Source organism: Lissotriton vulgaris, chromosome 4_1 (assembly GCF_964263255.1).
Source record: "Lissotriton vulgaris chromosome 4_1, aLisVul1.2, whole genome shotgun sequence".
Classification (NCBI taxonomy): domain Eukaryota; kingdom Metazoa; phylum Chordata; class Amphibia; order Caudata; family Salamandridae; genus Lissotriton; species Lissotriton vulgaris.
Window position 1 is genome coordinate 1,296,553,727 of NC_141691.1, and position 18,241 is coordinate 1,296,571,967.

General features: G+C 46.4%; 1 protein-coding gene across 1 annotated transcript in view; it reads left to right on the forward strand.

The window, feature by feature from the left end:
- Window positions 1-18,241, forward strand: part of RMP24 (ribonuclease MRP subunit p24) — a 263,095-nt gene that overhangs the window by 24,842 nt on the left and 220,012 nt on the right. The window contains exon 2 of the mRNA XM_086965529.1: window positions 7,659-7,681. Within this exon, the coding sequence (XP_086821655.1) occupies window positions 7,659-7,681 (23 nt within the window). The remainder of the gene's footprint in view (window positions 1-7,658; window positions 7,682-18,241) is intronic.

The following is an 18,241-nucleotide window of genomic DNA, read 5'->3' on the forward strand; positions in this document are numbered from 1 at the left end:
ATTAGCTGGTGGACAGCTCACAATCAAACCATTCTATGTCCCGGATAAATTTTAAGGTATTAGCAATTTGGACAATTATCCAGGGTACCTCCTACCAATGGGCCCTGTAAAAACAGATTCCTTTTTAGGTCTCGCCTAGGCAACGCTTGCACTGTCTCTTCGAGACATGCTGTATCTAGGTGTCAGATTTCAGGTCCAGTCCACAGGAGCCGAGGATGAACCCCCACGCCCCACCACCTCAACTGCCACTCTAGGAATTTCTCTAAGTCACAGCTAAAGCGGGGGGAAAGTGGAAGAAAAACAGAGAGACAGCCTTCGCTGGCAGAGAACGACAGTCCTCTATTGCTTCGATCCGAATAGTTGAGGCGTAGTTGTTGCCTGCACATGAGAAGGGAAAAAACACACCTATAACACTAATAACATTTACAAGTTGATCCTATGTACTAGTAATCTACTCTGTATTTAACATATGGACCCTAAGGCTATTGCGGCTCTCTATGCTGTGGCTTGGTAGTCGTAGTGTAACTGCACCTGCAGAGGATGACATTGAAAACATGGATAACTTGCTCTACTACAGTGCTACTCTATATTTATCCATTAGCAATATTTACCCCACAGTAATGTACATCTGCTTCCTTATTTGAAATACAAAATTAATGTTCATAAACTGTTAGTCCTTCAGTCATGGACTAGTTCCTCAGTAGAAACCTTTTTGAGCTGAATTCTCAATGCTAAAGTGTCTCTGCTGTAGTCCCTTATCGCTCGTTGTATGTGATGTTTCAAATGAATAGTAGGAATTCCAGTACCTTTACAAGTTCTTGCTAAATCCTAGCTCTGTCAGACAGCTCCTTGTCAATTTCTCTGGCCCAACAACAAAATATCGAATACGTTACCTCACATTTTCTTCACAAACTGAAAACGGGCTTTTACTGGCAGCGAGTTTCTTTAAGCAAAACGCTCCCACGTCGTGCATCCGTTTCGTAGACTTGAATAGTGGATTTCAACAAAAACAAAAAGACACTACTCGCATCTTTTGAAGTAACAAAATTTCACAATGCGCAAGTGCATGGAGGAGACTCTTGCTCCGCGCACGGTCACAATTGAAGTGAGCAGTTCCTCTGTGGAGCATGCTCATTAGGCGCTCTGCTGGAAGCGGGTCAGGAACACTAGACCGCAAACTGGATATTACACCGTTCTTGTTTATGCCGCCATTTCTCAGGTTTGAGTTTTTATTAGTCTCACACAGTGCCTTAACAAAAGTTTGGAAACAGGATAGTCTTCTCCTTGACCTAAAGGAAAAACTCTTCGCAATCTGAAACTGCTGGGTTTGTTTTCTTTTTATGCTGTTTGCCTGCACAATTGTTGTAACGGTCATGAAACTAGGATATGGGCTTCAAAAAACGCCCATTTTTATCACTGATTCCTGTTGCTGTCCTTTAGAAATGCTGTTTTTTCATTGGTGCATACACTTAGTAGTTCCTCCTTTTGGAATTTTGTATCCTCTCATGAGGACTGCCCCTCTTACATTTGTTCGTACTCTTTTTTTAGTTGGCCTGCCTCTTTGCTCGTTACCAGTTCTGTAAAAGTTCTGTTTACTTGTGCAGTAAAACTTCTGTCATTTGTTTTGTATTTCCCACAAAATGTGAGTTTGGGGAGCAATCTAGGGGCGTGCTCATAATTATTATTGATTACAACCATATTCTAGTGATAGCTGCATAACCTGTGACGTTCATGATTTACACTGAGGGCATCAGTGCCCCGCTAATCTTGCTGGGGCTGTTAACATGAGTTCCGGTCTCCTTTGAAACACAAGTGCAGGAACACTGGCTCAGCAGTTTTTCACCTGAAGAATTATTCTGCTTGCAGCAGGTGAAGTGTCCAATTAAAACTCTGCACAAAAGTGTAGAGAACAGGCTGGCATTAGCGCGGAAACATTGATTCCCGTGTTTTTTCCACGTTACCCATTATCCTTCAATCACTTGAAATCCAACCATAGTTACTCATTTCACGGCCACTGGTAAATCGGTGGTGGCAGTGGTTTCTTGTACTCTCAAAATTGGGCCCCTTACTAGTGTACTTTGTGTTTCATATCCCATGTAAAAGTTTATAACGCACCACAGTCTGATTCCTAACTGTTTTGTATACAGCACTTTCTGATGAATGGAAGCAATATGTGACTGTGGCCAAGTTTGTAACAGAATAACCATGTTTCTTATTTCTTTGCATAATTCATTTTAAGTAAGCAGTTAAGGATATACATAATTATTAGTTTTGTATTATCATTTCCCTTTAGTGTAAAGGTAAAATGTGTGACATCCGATTGACCTGGACATGTTGCTAGCACTGCCTTCGGGGCTGCTCAACTAAACAAAACACATTTAGACCAGTTGCAGTTAGCTTTATTCCACGCATGTATAACTCCCGCCTAAAACTTTGTAAAGCAACATTATATAGACCAGGGGTCTCCGACCTTTTCTGTAATAAGACCTACTTATGTTCATTGAAAATCCTACTGAGCTACTAATATTATTAATCTGATAGCAAACATTTGTTCGTTGTAGTGTGATAATAGTGACCAGTCAGACAAGATGGCCACTACATGCAACATTACTGGCAGTGACCTCCGTAGTGCATGTGGCAGGGTCGCCAGCATTAATGTGAAAAAGGCTTTATAAATTTGGAAAGCACTAACATTTTAAATACATGACAACCATAAACCATAACTAATATGGATCCCACACCATAGCTGCCAAGGTTTCAGATTGCTATGTGTGACATTTTCATTTTTTCAGTGTAAATATGAGTGACATTTCACCGACTATGAGTGGCAATTCCTTGCGCGCAAAATCAAGCAATGAAAATGAAGGAAACATATAAATATGAGAAAGTGCACCTATTTGAGCAATGGGATGGTCTTTAGGAGTATGTGTTCAGCCACACGTAGTTAAGCTAAAAGGGTGTGGACCAGACTGGTGACCAAAAACTCTAAAAAATGATAAAACAGGCAATTGACTTTCTCCATCTATGCATGAAGGATCTGGAAAAACATCCCTGTATCCTTCAGGACTACCTCAACACTGCTCCAACTGAGGAAAGAGTTGTAGAAGAGCATGACAGCACAATGTAGTAATATTACATGTCTCCTCAGTCCTCACAGAACCCAGGTACCTCTCCCATCACTCGCTGACTGTACTTGTGCCTTTGACTCTGTACAGCACTCCACTTGTCTTGGTTTGTGCTAATAAAATAGCATATACTTAGAATCATCTCCCTTCACTGACATAGAACTTCATAGTACACTACATGCACAGGTACAAGTATGCAAACTTGTTGCTAAGTCATTTATGGTGACTACTAACTAGAATGTAAGATGAGAAGCGATGTTCAATACAATAATCAAATTTAACAACCTTTTTATTTAAAAAGTAGCACTACAGATCTGGAATAACAATGTTGGAGTTATTTTAAAATAGTAATGTATTGCCAATGCACGCTTAAACAAATGAAAAAGGTTTATTTGCTATCATTCTTGTACCCGAACTCAGTTCCAACAGTGCACCTGCCTGGAAGCCCTCGCTGCCTGTGTATTTACTTAGCTACAGCAGTTCCTAGAGGCCCTGGCTGCCTGTGACGTAGCTCGGGTGTAAATGTCCGAAAATCCCCCTCTGCTCTGCAGACAGAACATGACTGATACGGTGAAAGGCTTTAGAGCAGCCCTGTCTGCAATTGTGTCTGAAATTAAAGGGACAGATCTTGCAGTGCGTGTGCTCGGCTCAGCGCTGTGTGTGTGACAAGTTACAACAGACACACACACTACAAGTCTGAGGCTGCCTGGCCAATAAGTACTTAAAATACGAATAAACGTTACTTAAGTGCTGCTTTCAGAGGTGGAGGTCGGAGCCCAGTCAAAAACCTAAGGTGTCACGACGAGACAGAGAGCAGCCCTCCGCTGCGGCCTGCAGATCATGAAAGCATTCTCAGATCATTCCTATCTTGCAGATAAACCAGTCAGAAGGATGGGAGTAGTCCTGCCTGCAACTGTGTCTGACAAGTAAGACCACAACTTCACACATACTACAACGTACGTCCGTGGCAGCATTGCACAGGCAGCTGCCTGCCATTACTTACTTCTATCTCTTGGAGTCACTTCACTGAGCCGCAGGGGGGTCTCCAGACTCTCCCACTGCAATATGGATGATCACAATGCCTGATGCGCGGGCGGCCCATGCTGAGAGTCAGTTATTGACAGGTGTGGGGCACCGCGGTAATAATTACATGTTTATATGCACCGCAAGCGCTAAGGCAGCAGAAGATCGACTCTCTCTCAAGTCCCCCGCCACTTCTAACGACTTCCTGTGTTTTGGAAGCAGCCGGAATTGAGGTCCCAACATCCGATAATCACCTCCCCCCCCTCGCCTCTGCTCTGTCGAGCTGAGGGCAGGAAGTCTTCAGTGATTGACAGCCGCGCCGAGGGCCCGGGGTGCGCAGGGTCCGTCGCAGCGGCAGATTGCAACATTGTAGCACCTCAAGGACTCTCAGAGGAGAGACAGCGCCGGGGAGCAGCAGAGCCAGCACACAAGTGAAGCACGAGATTTTAGAGAGTGCCATTATGCGTGACAATGCATTGCAGTGCGGTGATGCGGATCACCGCACTGAAATGCGTTAGAGTCACACCTGTTGCGGGACACTTGGCAGGACTGCCACACCATGTTAATAATAATGGTAATAAGTCTCTCCAACACCTTTTGATTTAGCACTCCAATATATGCTTTAAATATATTTTGGAGATTCAACTATGTTTCTCAAGAATCAGATTAGGAGTTCTAAAAATACACACATTTTTATCTTAAATACATTCTTTTCAATTATGGAATGTATATTAATGCAATCAAGCTAAAGCTTCTAATGTAGTGGGCTGCACAGTGGAGAGCTACTTACAGGTAGCTTGAGAGTTACCAGTACCTAATGAGCTACTCGTGAGGTACCATCTCGTGAGGTACGATCATTTTACAAGCCTGTATAAACAGTCTTGTAAAATGATGGTACACACAGACACATGGGTCAGTTTAAGAAATGCTTAACACTCCGTAATTAATGATGGTAACTCCATGTCCTCGAATGCTAAACCCTTGTCAATGTTTATTAAACAAAGTATTCCCTATTTATATGGCGAAAACCCTATATACAGAGGTAATACCATACTTCCTAACTGAGGTACCACTGTTACACTATTTGGCTAGTTTTACACCAATTTTCACCTTTTTGGAAACCTTCCTTCAGCCTTGAATGCTCTAGTCATTCAAACCCTTTTCTCATTGTGATGTAAGGCAAACAGATAACCGTCTGATTCTGTCTAGATCCTCGGTTATCTGTGTTGTTCCTTACAACGTGAAGCCGCAGATTATATCGCTATACAGTGTATTAAGCTTTGATTTTGTTTGAAGGAGAGCTTTAGGGCTGAAGTCAGAGCGAAAATGTCAGTGTAGACAGCTGGAGCAGGCACAGAGATGGATTGAAGAACTAGTAGAACTATTAACATGTAGTCATATATCCCTCATCAAGTATTTGTAATAAAATTGACTAAGTCAGGAAATGAATAAGAACTTGACTCAGTGTGCAACAAAGGTTTTATTTAGACACTTCTGATGGTACAAAAATGGATGCAAAATATTTTCTGTTTTTTGCAGTAATACAGATTTAGAGATACGTACAGGTTACACTCACTCAAGTTGATGGTGACTGCTAAAGAAAAATATTAAAAAAATGCTAATTTAGAATCCACAAAATGGGCGTAAATACATCATCTCATATAATTCCCCTTTTATTTGCACACAAAAGAATACCTGATGCAAAACATTATCATATAGTAAAAGAAAGGGCCGCCCTGTAATCCCTAGAACAAGGGTAGTGTATTTGCGCATAAACAAGTGTTCTACCAGGAAATCATTGATAAAATATTTTGACTAGAAAAAAATAAGTCCATCTAGAACAAAAGAATGCATGAAGCGAAATAAACAGTCAAGGAAACACGTACAACGAAGGATGCCGATATTTCAGGTATGTAATTCGAAGTGTTCATTTCAAGAGACTGATCATCAAGTTGTAATCATACTAAAGGTGCTCCAAGTGACGGCACAGTGAGAAGTGAAACTCATTGAGCCATAGGAAAACATAACAAAGTAGGGAAAGCATAGACAAGTATTTACAGTGTGTCCATTGTGCCCATACCCACTGAGGTTTTTATAAAAACAAATACAAATACAACAAAAACGAGCATTGAAATGTGGGTATCCAGCAATCAATTCTGTAGGTAGGCCCATATAAGTAGGCCCATATAGTGTTGACATTTCAATCCCGATTTAGGTTAATCGCCCGGGTGTTCATCAGGACAAACATAAGGTAGTCGCCTCGCCCGATAAATCAGGGACATAGTAAAAAAATACAGAGTTTTCTAAGTGGATTCTTTCAAAAGTGTCCTGTAGGAACAACATGGCTGAACGACCACTACTTGCTAAATAACACCACCTGTGAGCATGTGCGTCTCCTCGACATACAAATGAAATCTCTTTTGCTGCATACCCAAATTCAAATGCTCATTTTCATTGTTTTTGTTTTGATCAAAAACTCCATGGGCATGGACCCAATGTACACACTGTAAATAGTTATCTATACTTGTACTATTTTTCTATGTTTTGATAAGACTTACTGATTTTCGCTTCTCACTGCACCGTCACTTGGCGCACCTATAATATGATTACAGCTTGATGATCAGTCTCTTGTCATTAACACGTCAAATCACAATTCTGTAAAATCGGCATCCTTCATTGTACGTGTTCACTTGACTGTATTGAAAGCGTTTGATGTATTCTTTTGTTTTAGATAACCCTGACTTATTTTCCCTGGTCAAAATGTTTTAGGACTGATTTTATGGTAGAACACTTGGTAATGCACAAATATTTATAGGTCATCTGGTGCAAATAATTGTTTAGGATGGGCAGGTTTTATCTCACTTTTTATGCAGTGCTTCAAACATCCATTGAAAATGCTATGTCCACATGAATTTTTTATATGGCTATTGACATTTTTTACAATGGACATTTTTGAAATGTAGTAAATTAGTCTGTATTTTGGATATTTAGATTGTTTCATGTAACCAATATAATCTTCACGTTGTGTCCAAGTCAACGGTATATTGGTTTTAATACTGTGCGTTGTATCTCACTATACACACATCTTACTCAGCACAGATATATCTTCTAGTTGTATATCACTTTGATATCATCAAAACTCTCCCCCTTGACACACTGTGTACTATCCTACAGTAGAACAACTTAAATATGCCTTTCACATTGATGACAGCATATCTTCACAACAAAATTCTCACTGTGATTTGAAATAGAAAAGTCTGAACCATCTAAAATGTGTCTTCTGGACTATCAGAAGGGTCACAATGTAATTGTGAATAACCGACTGAGTGGAACGTAACAGATTGGCGCTGTATAATGGCGACATACATTTTATTTTGGGTAACCAAGATTTTCTTTGCACATCCTTCTAATAAAAATATAGAAATTTCTGTAATCTTCGGATATTAATGAAAATAATTGACGTAATTTATCTCTTTTTCCCATTTATCACTTTTATTTTATTTTTTTCAGGTGCACACGCAGCTCCATGCAAAGTGAGTGAATTGTAAATCTATATTTTCTGTATTCCATTTAGATCTCAATGATTTTTATCAGTTTCGTCCTGCATTCTATTTACAGTGCTTTTAAACAATTCTTTTTTTTTTCACTCAAAAAACATATTTTCATGAAATTTTAACTCTTAAATCTTAAAAATAAAATTTGCACCTTGCTCTTCTGATTCACATCATGGGTTCTTTGCACAGATGGACAGATTGAGGCTGGAAGTCGCTGCTTGTAATAACAAGCGTTTTCAATGCAATAGGTCTCGCATTTGCGAGCGTTTATGCTATTGGCATTGAGAAGAACAATGCTTTTTATTTATGTGTTTTTAAAAGAAACACATATATAAAAGGACTTGTTGTTTTAATGCCAAGAGCTCAAACTCTCGCAAATGCGAGACCACTATAATGGTGGCCATTGACCTTTCTTAGACTCAGCACGCATACTTAGGTTGCAGTGAACAGCGTCTAAACAAAGGGGTGCTGCCAACATTAAAGGGAAAACGCATATGGCGCTTTCACCCAAAGTAAAAAAAATAAGTAATTTCAAAAGGTTCTTTAGCGCGGCTGCTAAAGTGAAACTGGCCCGCGCTGGTAACTAAATAATTAAGTAGGCGTGGCCGCTAAAGTAAAAACGGCCCGCGCAGGTAATTTAAAAAAATAGGCTCAGCCGCTAAAGTGAAAAGTGGACTGCGCTGTATATTCATTAATTAAATAAGTGCTGCCACTATAAAGCTGACCACGCTGTAATTTGAATAAAAATACATTACTATTAAAATAAAAGCGGGCGGGTGCAGCGGAGTCGTGGGTGGAATGGGGGAAGGACATTAAAGACAATAGTGTTCACCAACTTATAAAGCGGACCGTGTAACCGAAGTAAAAGGGCCAGCCCTCATGGGAGGTTACAAATGAAGACAAGGCGGTACTATGGATGGACTTACAAGCCTATGTACGCATCAAAAGCCAGCATTTACGAAGGGCAATGACATAAGCCAATGACAAATATCGACAGAGAGTGGGCAGGGCTTCAAGTGCATTCTCCAATACGGCATGCTGCAGAACAGCGCATGCACTGTCCAGGCTCAACCTAAAAATAAGTGGAACAGTGCAAAGAGTTATTTTAGTCAATAATGGCGATATTAGTGTCTCTAAGTGTTTGAAATTTCTTTTACTCTGTGTTGCTCACATATTTTAGGGTCTGTTGTTTCAGGCGCCTTAATGAAAGTAGCAACACATTTCTGTTCAGCGTCGTGAAGGGAAAATATGGAATGCCTTCCACAAGCGTACTTTAAGGCTTCAAATAATTTTATGTTTTATTTCATTGTTTCTATTTAATTCTAAATGCATTGACTTTTACTATTATATTGTATCTTTGATTGTATACGTGGAGCTAAACAAAGAGGAGCCTCTGCTAAGAGACAAGGCAAAACAAACAAACCATTGTTCCTCCTAAGGAGGTAAAGAAAAATGAAGAATTATGGTTTAAATCTGTTTATTGTCACAACTTGCACAACACGTTAACAATTCTTGGTGCTAGTTGTAACCCCTCTGCATCATGGGTAAATAGGGCAAATAAAGGAAAAAGAAATGGAAGAAGAAAAGAACCACCCCCCCGCCCCCAAAAACGTCCACCCCTGTTTTTTGTTTTTGAAACACAATTTTATTGATTTTAATGTTTATTACAATTCTTATGTTCTACAGAATGTACAATTGTGCAATAGCATAGGCATAAGTGTAATGGTTCTTCCATCACAATACTGTAAGCAAATTGTAATTGTTTACATCATCATTTACAAGTAACAGCCTCCATCGTGGAAGACAGAAATCAAATACCATCGGTGAGGACCAATAAACGCCCCCTGTTCCCCTGTACCAAAGTCTGTGTAGTGTGTGGTGTCAAGGGTTCTGGCTGTGGGTTGCTTTCAGACGCTCTCCTCACTACCATCTGGGTCTAGATCAGTGATTCTCAGTAATCGCAAGTAGCGGGGACCAGGACCGCTCTCTGAATTCCTGAGTTAGCAGGGCTATGAAGGGACGCCATGTACTTCTAAATGTGTTGCTTCGAGATGTGAACGTAAGGGTGAGTTTCTCCATCCCTAGTATGCCCCAGAACCATGCCATGTTGGTCGGAGGGGTGGCAGACCCCCAAAGTGTTACAACAGTCTGATGGGTGGCCCCCAGCGCTATACATATCTGACGCCCCCTGGGTGAGGAGTGAGGGCAGGTGAGGAGGTTTGGGAGGCCGAGTAGGGTATACAATGGGAATCTAGGGATCTGAGTGGGGAAGTGGGTATCAATATCATCCAGTACCGAAGTCCAGAATGCTGTAATCTTTGGGCAATCCCAGAGTATGTGGGTGAGCGTGCCCTTCACCCTACACTGGCACCAGCAGTTGTCACCGCGGGATGGGTTCCCCTGGAGAAGCCACACCAGAGTTAGGTACCAGTAAGAGGGAATTTTGTATGGCGGTTTCAGTGCTCGACATGTTATAGGTGGTGTGCCTCACTTTATTTTGTGTCACCGTATCGGCAAGAGTTGGCGCCCTAATTCTGTTTCCCATTGCTTTTGAGCTGGGGATTTGTCTTTGGTCGGCACAAGCCGTAGAAGAGCGCATAGTTCCAAAATAAGGCGTTTGCCTGATTGTTTGCCTAAGAGTCACTTCTAATAAGGTGTCCATAATCGCTCCGCTCCCTGCCGGACTGATGGGTGCATTAGCCAGTGTATAATTTGGAGGTATCGGAAACGTTCGTTTTCGGGAATGGCGTGGTCTTTCTTTAGAGTGTCAAAAGGAATAGGGCCATCTCGGTTAAAAAAGTGCCCTGCTGCTATGCAGATTGCTTCCCGCCACACCCAGAAGGATGACCCGGTGCCAGGTGTAAATTCGGGTTTGTCAATGACCGGTGATATAGGAGAAGGAAAGGGTGTCAGTCTTCTCCGGCGAGTGCACCCGTCCCACACTTTCAGTGAGGAATTTGTGACTGGTGAGATGTAGAGGCTGGGTGGTCGGTGCACCCACGGGAGGAACGGAACTTTCTACAACGATGTCCATGCTATGACGTGGTCCATGAACAGCCAGTGTTTCTGTGACCCCTCTCTGGACCATTCCACCAGGTATAAAAGTTGGGCAGCTTGGTAATAGCAGGGAAGGCAAGGTATTCCAAGCCCACCCTCTGCTAATGGAAGCCAGCTTCATTCTTTGCTCATTCTGGGGCATTTGCCCACCCAGATAATGTGATGAGTCTGCGGGGGGTCAAGGGTCGTACCTGGAATAAGAAAAAAATCTTGGGCAGGGTGGTCATCTCTGAGGCCACGACACTGCCCAACAAGGACAGCAGGTAATGCCGCCAATGATCCAGTTCAGTGTTTACTCTTTTCATTAGTGCTAGGTAATTTAGGATGTTAATTTTCTCAGTGTCGGGCAAAGCTGGACTCCTAGAAATTGGATGACTCAGTCGCCCAGCAGATTGTGTAGGTCTGTTTCAAGACCTCTACTGCAGGAGGTGGGACCGTGAGAACTTGTGGAGTTTCATTTGAAACCCAGATACCTCCTTGAGGTCTTCTAGAAAGTGGAGCAGACTCTCACAGGTGTTGTCTAGCATGACCATTACATTGTCTTCGTATATAATAATCCGGTGCTTCTCCCCGCATAGGGGAATCCCCTGGATCCTGTGGTGATCTCTCACTCGCTGCACGAAAGGCTTCATGTAGAGAGTGAATAGGAGAGTTGGGAGAGGGCAGCCCTGCCTTGTGCACTAGCGTATTGAGAAGTACTCAAAGCCCTGTCCATTCACCGGCACAGAAGCCACCAGAGACCCGTAACCGCTGAGGACCCAGGATCGAAATCTCTCCTCAAACCGAAAGTGCATCAGTGTTGCTTTCAGGAAGAGCCAGTGGACCTGGTAGAAGGCCTTCTCCGCCTCCACTGATTTTTTTTTTGTTTGTTTAAATCTTTTTATTAACATTTTAAGCATTCAAACAAAGCAGTGCTCGTGCGTCAAGAAAAGGTGGTTGCCAGCAGTACAGTGTCTAGTACCCAACAGCAAAGGAAGAGACAGATGAGTGTATCACAGTGACCACAAGAGGTCGTAGGGCAGTGTCTATAAACAAGGCATATCAATGTCAATGAGTCTTACCACCGGAAGAAATGCATGTTAACAATTCAGATACAGTGCAGTTTGAACCTAACTGGAGACATAGGGTTCAACAGAAAGTAGGACAACCTAATTTAAGGAAGGGTAAGGGAGTCGCTTGAGACCTGCTGCTGTGTCTTCTCCGCATCCACTGATAGCAGCATACTGGACCCTTCCTTAAGGTGAACTTTGTCTATGATATGTAGGAGCCTTTTGGTATTGCCCACGCATTGTCTTTGAGGGACAAATCCCACTTGATCGGGGCTTATGAGGCCCTGCAAGAGGGGGTTAAGGCAGGATGCTAGGATTCCTGTGAACAATTTCGCATCCACATTCAGAAGTAAGATAAGTGTTTGTCTTTCCAGGGCTTACGGATGACAACTGTAGTTGCCTCAAGCATCGAGGCTGGGAGAGTGGCCCAGTTTTTTACTGTATTAAAGAGCCGAGTAAGAACTGGGGCTAGCTCTCAGCAGAAGGTTTGTAAAAGCCCGAAGAGAACCCATCCTGGTCCAGAGATTTCAACGGTTTCTGCCTAGAAATGGCGGAGAATGCCACTTCGATCTGGATAGGGTCGTCGAGGGAGACGGCCTCGGTATCAGTAAAGCGAGTCATAGCAGCATTGTGGAGGTATCATGGTATATCCTCAGGGGGAATTGGTCGGTCCGAGTACAGGGCCACGTAGAATTCTCTAAAGCGGGCTGCCATCTGAGAATCGCCTTCTAGTAGGTCCCCTTCTTCTGACAGGAGTGAGTTCACTCCGTTGGCCTGTAGCTGAGCTTGAAGCTTGATGGCGAGGAGCCTACCACTTTGATTCCCATTCTCGTAGAAGGATTGTTTCAGGCGTAACCGTGTATATTCCACTCTGTCCAGATCTAAGCTTGCTAGCTGCTTTCGTGCAGGCTTCAGCTTGCGCCATACCCCATGGGCTCTGGTGCGGTGATGGATGAGCTCCAATTCTCAAATTTGTTTCTGGAGCTTTGCCTTTTTGATCTAGCGCTGATAAATTTCGGCTGCTGAAAGATCCATTGGCTCTCCCCTGAAGACCATCTTCAACGCATCCAAAAGGATGGAGGTGGCCGTGCCAGGGTTGTTGTTGATATCTAGATAGTCGCTTATGGCTTTATTGATCTTCTTGACCACCTCTGGTCGCTGCAGTAGTGTTTTCCGAAGCCTCCAGTGCCCCCATGTGTTCCTCCTTTGAGGATTGTAGATCTCAACAATGATTGCTGAGTGGTGGGACAGGGCTCTTGTTTCTGTTTCCACTGAGCGGAGTGATTGCTGGAGGTTACAAGTTCCTAGGAAGTAATCCAGTCGGACGTATGATTTGTGAGAGTGTGAATAAAATGTGTAGTCAATGTGGAGATGGGATGCCCTTTATAGATCTGTCAGACTTATCTCCCTCTTACAGGCAAGACCCTCCATTGACAGTGTCTCTGCTCCTCACTCCCTAAGGACCGAGCGATCCATATTCTCATCGAAAACTATATTGAAGTCACCCCCACCCCCCAGGACAAGTCTGTCTTGATATGCGAGGTCCTCACCGATAACGTGCTTCTGCCCTTCGTTAGTTCCGTACAAGGAGCCCGGAGTTAAAGTCTGGGTGCCTAGCTGTATATGGTAGACCAGGAGGCGGCCTTTGAGTTTGATCAGCTTGGGGCGTATCGAACCCTGGAATTTACAGGAGAATAGGATCGCCACCCCAGCTGTTTTGCGTCCGTATGAGGAGAGAAATTGGTGCGGGAAGGCCTTGGATTTGAGCCTGTGAAAGTCACTCACAAGGAGGTGGGTCTCCTGAAGGAGACAAATATGCACTCCGTTGTACTCTAGGTATGAGGGAATGGCCTTTCGTTTGACTAGGTTGTTTAGCCCCTTTTCGTTTAGGGAGATCACCTTCAAGGTGTAACCTGGCATCCTGATGCATGCATTCAGTCCAGCTAAGAGCCATCACTCTGTTCCCCTGCCCCTCAGGCTGTACTGTGGTGTAGCATGAGTTCCCAGAGTGTGAGAGTTGCTGCAGCTGAAGCCCTGTCATCCCTGGTATTGAGGCTCTCTTTAGTGCAGTGATTTGGTACATATCAAACAAACCTATATAAACAAGAAACCGCAGTGGATTTGCCGGTCTGGGTGACCCAGGCCATCCTGCGAGAAAAGCAAAAGATAGGTCGACTGTGGCCATCCGTCTTCGTGCGGGGTCCCTCCCCCCTCAGCCCCGGATAGTGTCTGATTTGCACCCCCTCTGTGGCGGGGGCGGACCCTAGCATTTAATTGTGTTTCCCTGTGTCCGGTCTCCTATAAGGCTCTCCAAGACCACGTTTCTGGTTTGTGTCTCTAGCTTTGCATAGGATACGTTCCTTTAGGGGGAACCTGTGACCAGAGGCCAGGATGTCTGAAGGAGGCAGGTTCAAAGCCAGAGAAGGGCCCACCCGGTGAACTCTATTGAGACTGATGTCGAATGCCTGCTTGTCTTCCAGGATCTGAGCAAAGAGAGCAGCAACTTACTCCTCCTCATCTCCTGCCTCCACAGATGCCGGGCGTTCCTAATTCTGATGTTGTTGCGCCTAGATCTATTTTCAAGGTCCTCGGCATGGGCCTGGAGATCTAGCTGCTGGTCGGTGAGGTGGATAAGTTCCTGTCTGAGCTGCTAGAGTTCCTCCTCTCTGGTAATCTCATGAGTCTCCAGGGCATCTACTCTGTCCCCATGTCCGAGATCTCCTTCCTGCAGGTCCTGTGCCAGATCCCTCTTAATTGACTGCGGGTCTTCACTGAGGCACGTAAACAGGGTCCCCAGGTAATATCCAGGCATCAGCGCCTCTCAATTGCCTGCATTCTCAGAGGGTAGGGGAGCAGTTGAGAGGCTTGGGTGCTCCGAGGCAGAGGTCTGGGTAGCATGTCCTTAGAGGGAGATCCTTCTTGGCCCGGGGCACGGCCATACCTCAATCTGTGGAGCAATTGTCCCTAGCTCTGTGCTTTAAGGGTGGGGAATCTTTCACACTGGGGACGGTTCTGCATGAGCGGGGATCCTGCTAACCTCCCGTGCCCAGGAAGGGTTCAGTATCTTGATTGTTAGTGTGCGTAGTTCAGTGGGAGGCCTACTCCCTGATGGGGCAACTCACACGATCTGCATGCTGCTTCGGTCAGATGGGACAATGGGAAGCAGTTTACGGGGCCTTGTCCACTCTGCTGCACGAACCTTGGTGATCACACGACTCACCGCTGCTTAGTCTTCATGAGGGGGAGGGCGGGCTGTGCGCCCCTTGGGGAGCCAGATTTTGCTCAGCGCTGATCAGCCCATCTCCCCCACTCCACTCTGTACCTCACTCGCCTGGTGCACTCAGGAGACTGCTGTAGGGGACTTCGTGGCTCGCCCTCCCGGGCGTGGTCTTTGTAGCTGGATACTGGATTCCTCAGTTTCTCTTAGGGGAGGGCTTCCCATGCCTACTACCCAGGGCCTCGTTTCTTGTTGGCTTGCTTGGCCCTGGCTGTTGATTCAGAATCTTGGGCCAGTGCCCTTTCAAGGGGCTCATTCGCTCTTGAGATATGACCCTGCGTCTGTCTATCCTTCCTGTCTCTCAGCCCACCAGGCCCAGTCTAGTCTGTTTGCTTGTTTGTGTTAGAAGGGCCTCCCAGGTGCGTCTGCCTCGAGATCCCAGGTGTGTCTGCCTCCAGATCTCTGTGTTGTGACAGCTCCTGCGATCCGGCCTTCGGGCTTCCACCAAGAGTCTGGTGTGTTTGTCTGGTGGCCAGGTTTTGTTGGGGGTCGGAGGGCCTGGGTGAACGCCACGGCCCATCAGTTTTTTCCTGCTACCCCTGCTCAGAACACAGGCCCTCATATGCCGCAGAGATCGTCCCTCGCTGTCTGGAGCGCTAGGGACCTCCTTGTTCCCCTACGCCTGCTCTCACCTCCTCCGGCCAGTGCATCCGGCACGGCCTTCCCTTGCTTCAACGCAGAGCCCAGTTGCCCTTCTCAGCTCTTCGACCGCTGGCGTCGGCTCTCTGCTGCTGTCCGAGGCTGCCCACGCTCTTGCTGGCCTCCTTAAAGCTCGCCCAGCTGCACCGCTCGCCCATTCACAGAGTTTCAGTGGGTCGGAGCCGAGGGACCAGAATAGGCGTCCGCTAACTCTGCCATCTTGGCCACACCCCCAAAAGGGAAGAATTAGTGTTAAAAATTGCAAGCTGAAAGAAACAGTAAGTTATAGATTCCTTACCTTAGAATTACCCCCAGGTGTCAAGACTGGATCCGGAAAGTTTTTCGTCAGCAGTACCCCTGCGCGTAGGAAGGTGGTATCAGTCGACTCCGCGTTCGTCGTCTGCATCGTGGTTGATGTTGCGGTAGATACATAGATGCCGCCCTCGCGCGCTGATGTCAGTTCTTTCTTTTTCCGTGCCAGCAAGAGCAGATCCGGAGAGAGCAATACCTCCAGTCACTTTTTGAGTGACTTTTTTCTCGACTTTTGTCGGATTCGTCTTTTGAGTCCACCGACTCCTGGTGCACGAGGGATGCCTGGATTCAAGGCATGCGAATCCTGTATCCGACTTTTGTCAGTGACGGACCCCCACCGCGTTTGCCTCTATTCCCTGGAGAGCGACCACGACCCCAAGTCATGCTCCGACTGCACGACCATGGCCCGAAGTCTTTGCGTGAGCGGTCCCGAAAGCTACTCTAGGCCTGGCAGTTGGCTCTGCATCACTTGAGGTCGCAGTTGCGGAGGAGGTCGAGGTCCCGGTCGCAGAGCCAACACAATTCTTCGTCAAAGTCTTCGTACTCGGGTCAGGTAAGTCGAAGCACAAGAAGAAGTCGAAGAAGCGTTGTCGCGCTTCGACTTCTCCCTGTCCATCGGCCGACATGACGAGAGATGCGGGTGGTGCCCCTCCCGTGGCTCTGTGTGCGGAGCCCTCTGGGTCGACTTCGGGTTTCCCTCCCTTTCAGGGACCAGGTGCGACCCCAGCCCAGCTTCGGAGTTACTACAAAGGGATGCAGCCCGAATCCGCCTGCGGGCCCCGCTGATTCGGCTGGGGCCCTGGGTCTTCGATGCCACAGGGTCCCCTTGGATCCAGGCCTGGATCCGGATCGGTGCCGGTTGACCCTGTTACGCCTCCCCCGGCATCGTGTCCATCAGCACCACATCCGCAACTAGACGTCGGCTGTGTCCCTAGCCAACGTTGACCCCGGCCTCAACCTCGAGGTAGACACGGAGTTGGACGCCGGATCAGACGCCAACGGGTACATTTGTGCCCCTGTTCTACACTGGCTCTTTGAGACCAGATTGGCAGTCAGAGGAGGGTGAGGAGGACCTGGATTTGTCTGGGGACCCTTAAACCGACCAGCTAACTTATGAGCAGGACTACAGAGAGGAACTGAGGGAAGACAGTGGTCTGGATACTTCACCAGACCTTGGCATGTTGTCACTTCCTTCCGTGGCTACGGAGGAGGGAGCGTCATATGCAGTGGTGTTGCGATGGGTGTCCGAGGCTCTCCACCTTGTGCTACCTACGGTGGCTGTCAGGACTAACCTCTGACAGAGGTCCTTCAACCGGCAGCGAGTTCTTCTGAGCCCCTGCTGCTGTTTAATGAAGCCCTCACGGACATCCTTTTGGGCACCTGGTCCAGGCCCAACACAGGGACTCCTGTGGACAGGATGATTGCCCGACGCGACCGCCCGGCCCCGGGCGACCCCACTTTCCTGTCCCAACACCCCACCCCTGAGAGCTTGGTGGTCCAAGCCTCTACTTCCAAAGGCACATTCTCTAACGCACCACCCGATCGGGAATCCAAAAAGCTGGACCACCTTGGGAAGAAACTGTTTTCTTCCGCCAGCTTGGGACTGCAGTCGGTAAACACGGAGTGTTTGTTGGGCCATTATACCCACTCTGTGTGGGATGCAGTAGCGCAGATGCTACCCCAGTGCCTGGAGGAGGCCCGGGCCATGCTCTCCTGTGCAGTTGACGAGGGGAGAGTCGCAGCGAAGTCTTATCATCCGCTGTGGGCTGGATACTGCTGACGCACTAGGTATGACAATTTCAACGTCAGTAGCCCTTCAACGCTATGCCTGGTTGCGGTCGACTGTTTTTTTCTGGGGATGTCCAGTCCACCCTTATGGACCTGCCTTTTGATGGCCTTCGCCTTTTTGGCAACAAGGCAGACAATGCGCTGGAGATCTTTAAGGACTCTCTGGCTACGACCTGGTCCTGGGCCTCTCCACCACCTGCCCTGCCAGTCTGCCTTTCGTGGCTACAGAAGGGGTACCCGGCCACGTCCCACCCAGTGCCACAGGCCGACTCAAGCTGTTCAGCCTCTGCTCGGCCGGGGACATGGGAACCAGCGCTGTGGTTCTGGGGGCCAGCGGGCAGGCCAGACCACCAGGGCCACCTCTGCAGCAGTCTCCAAACCCTCCTAGTCTGACTTTACAGGCCAGCAAACGCCAGT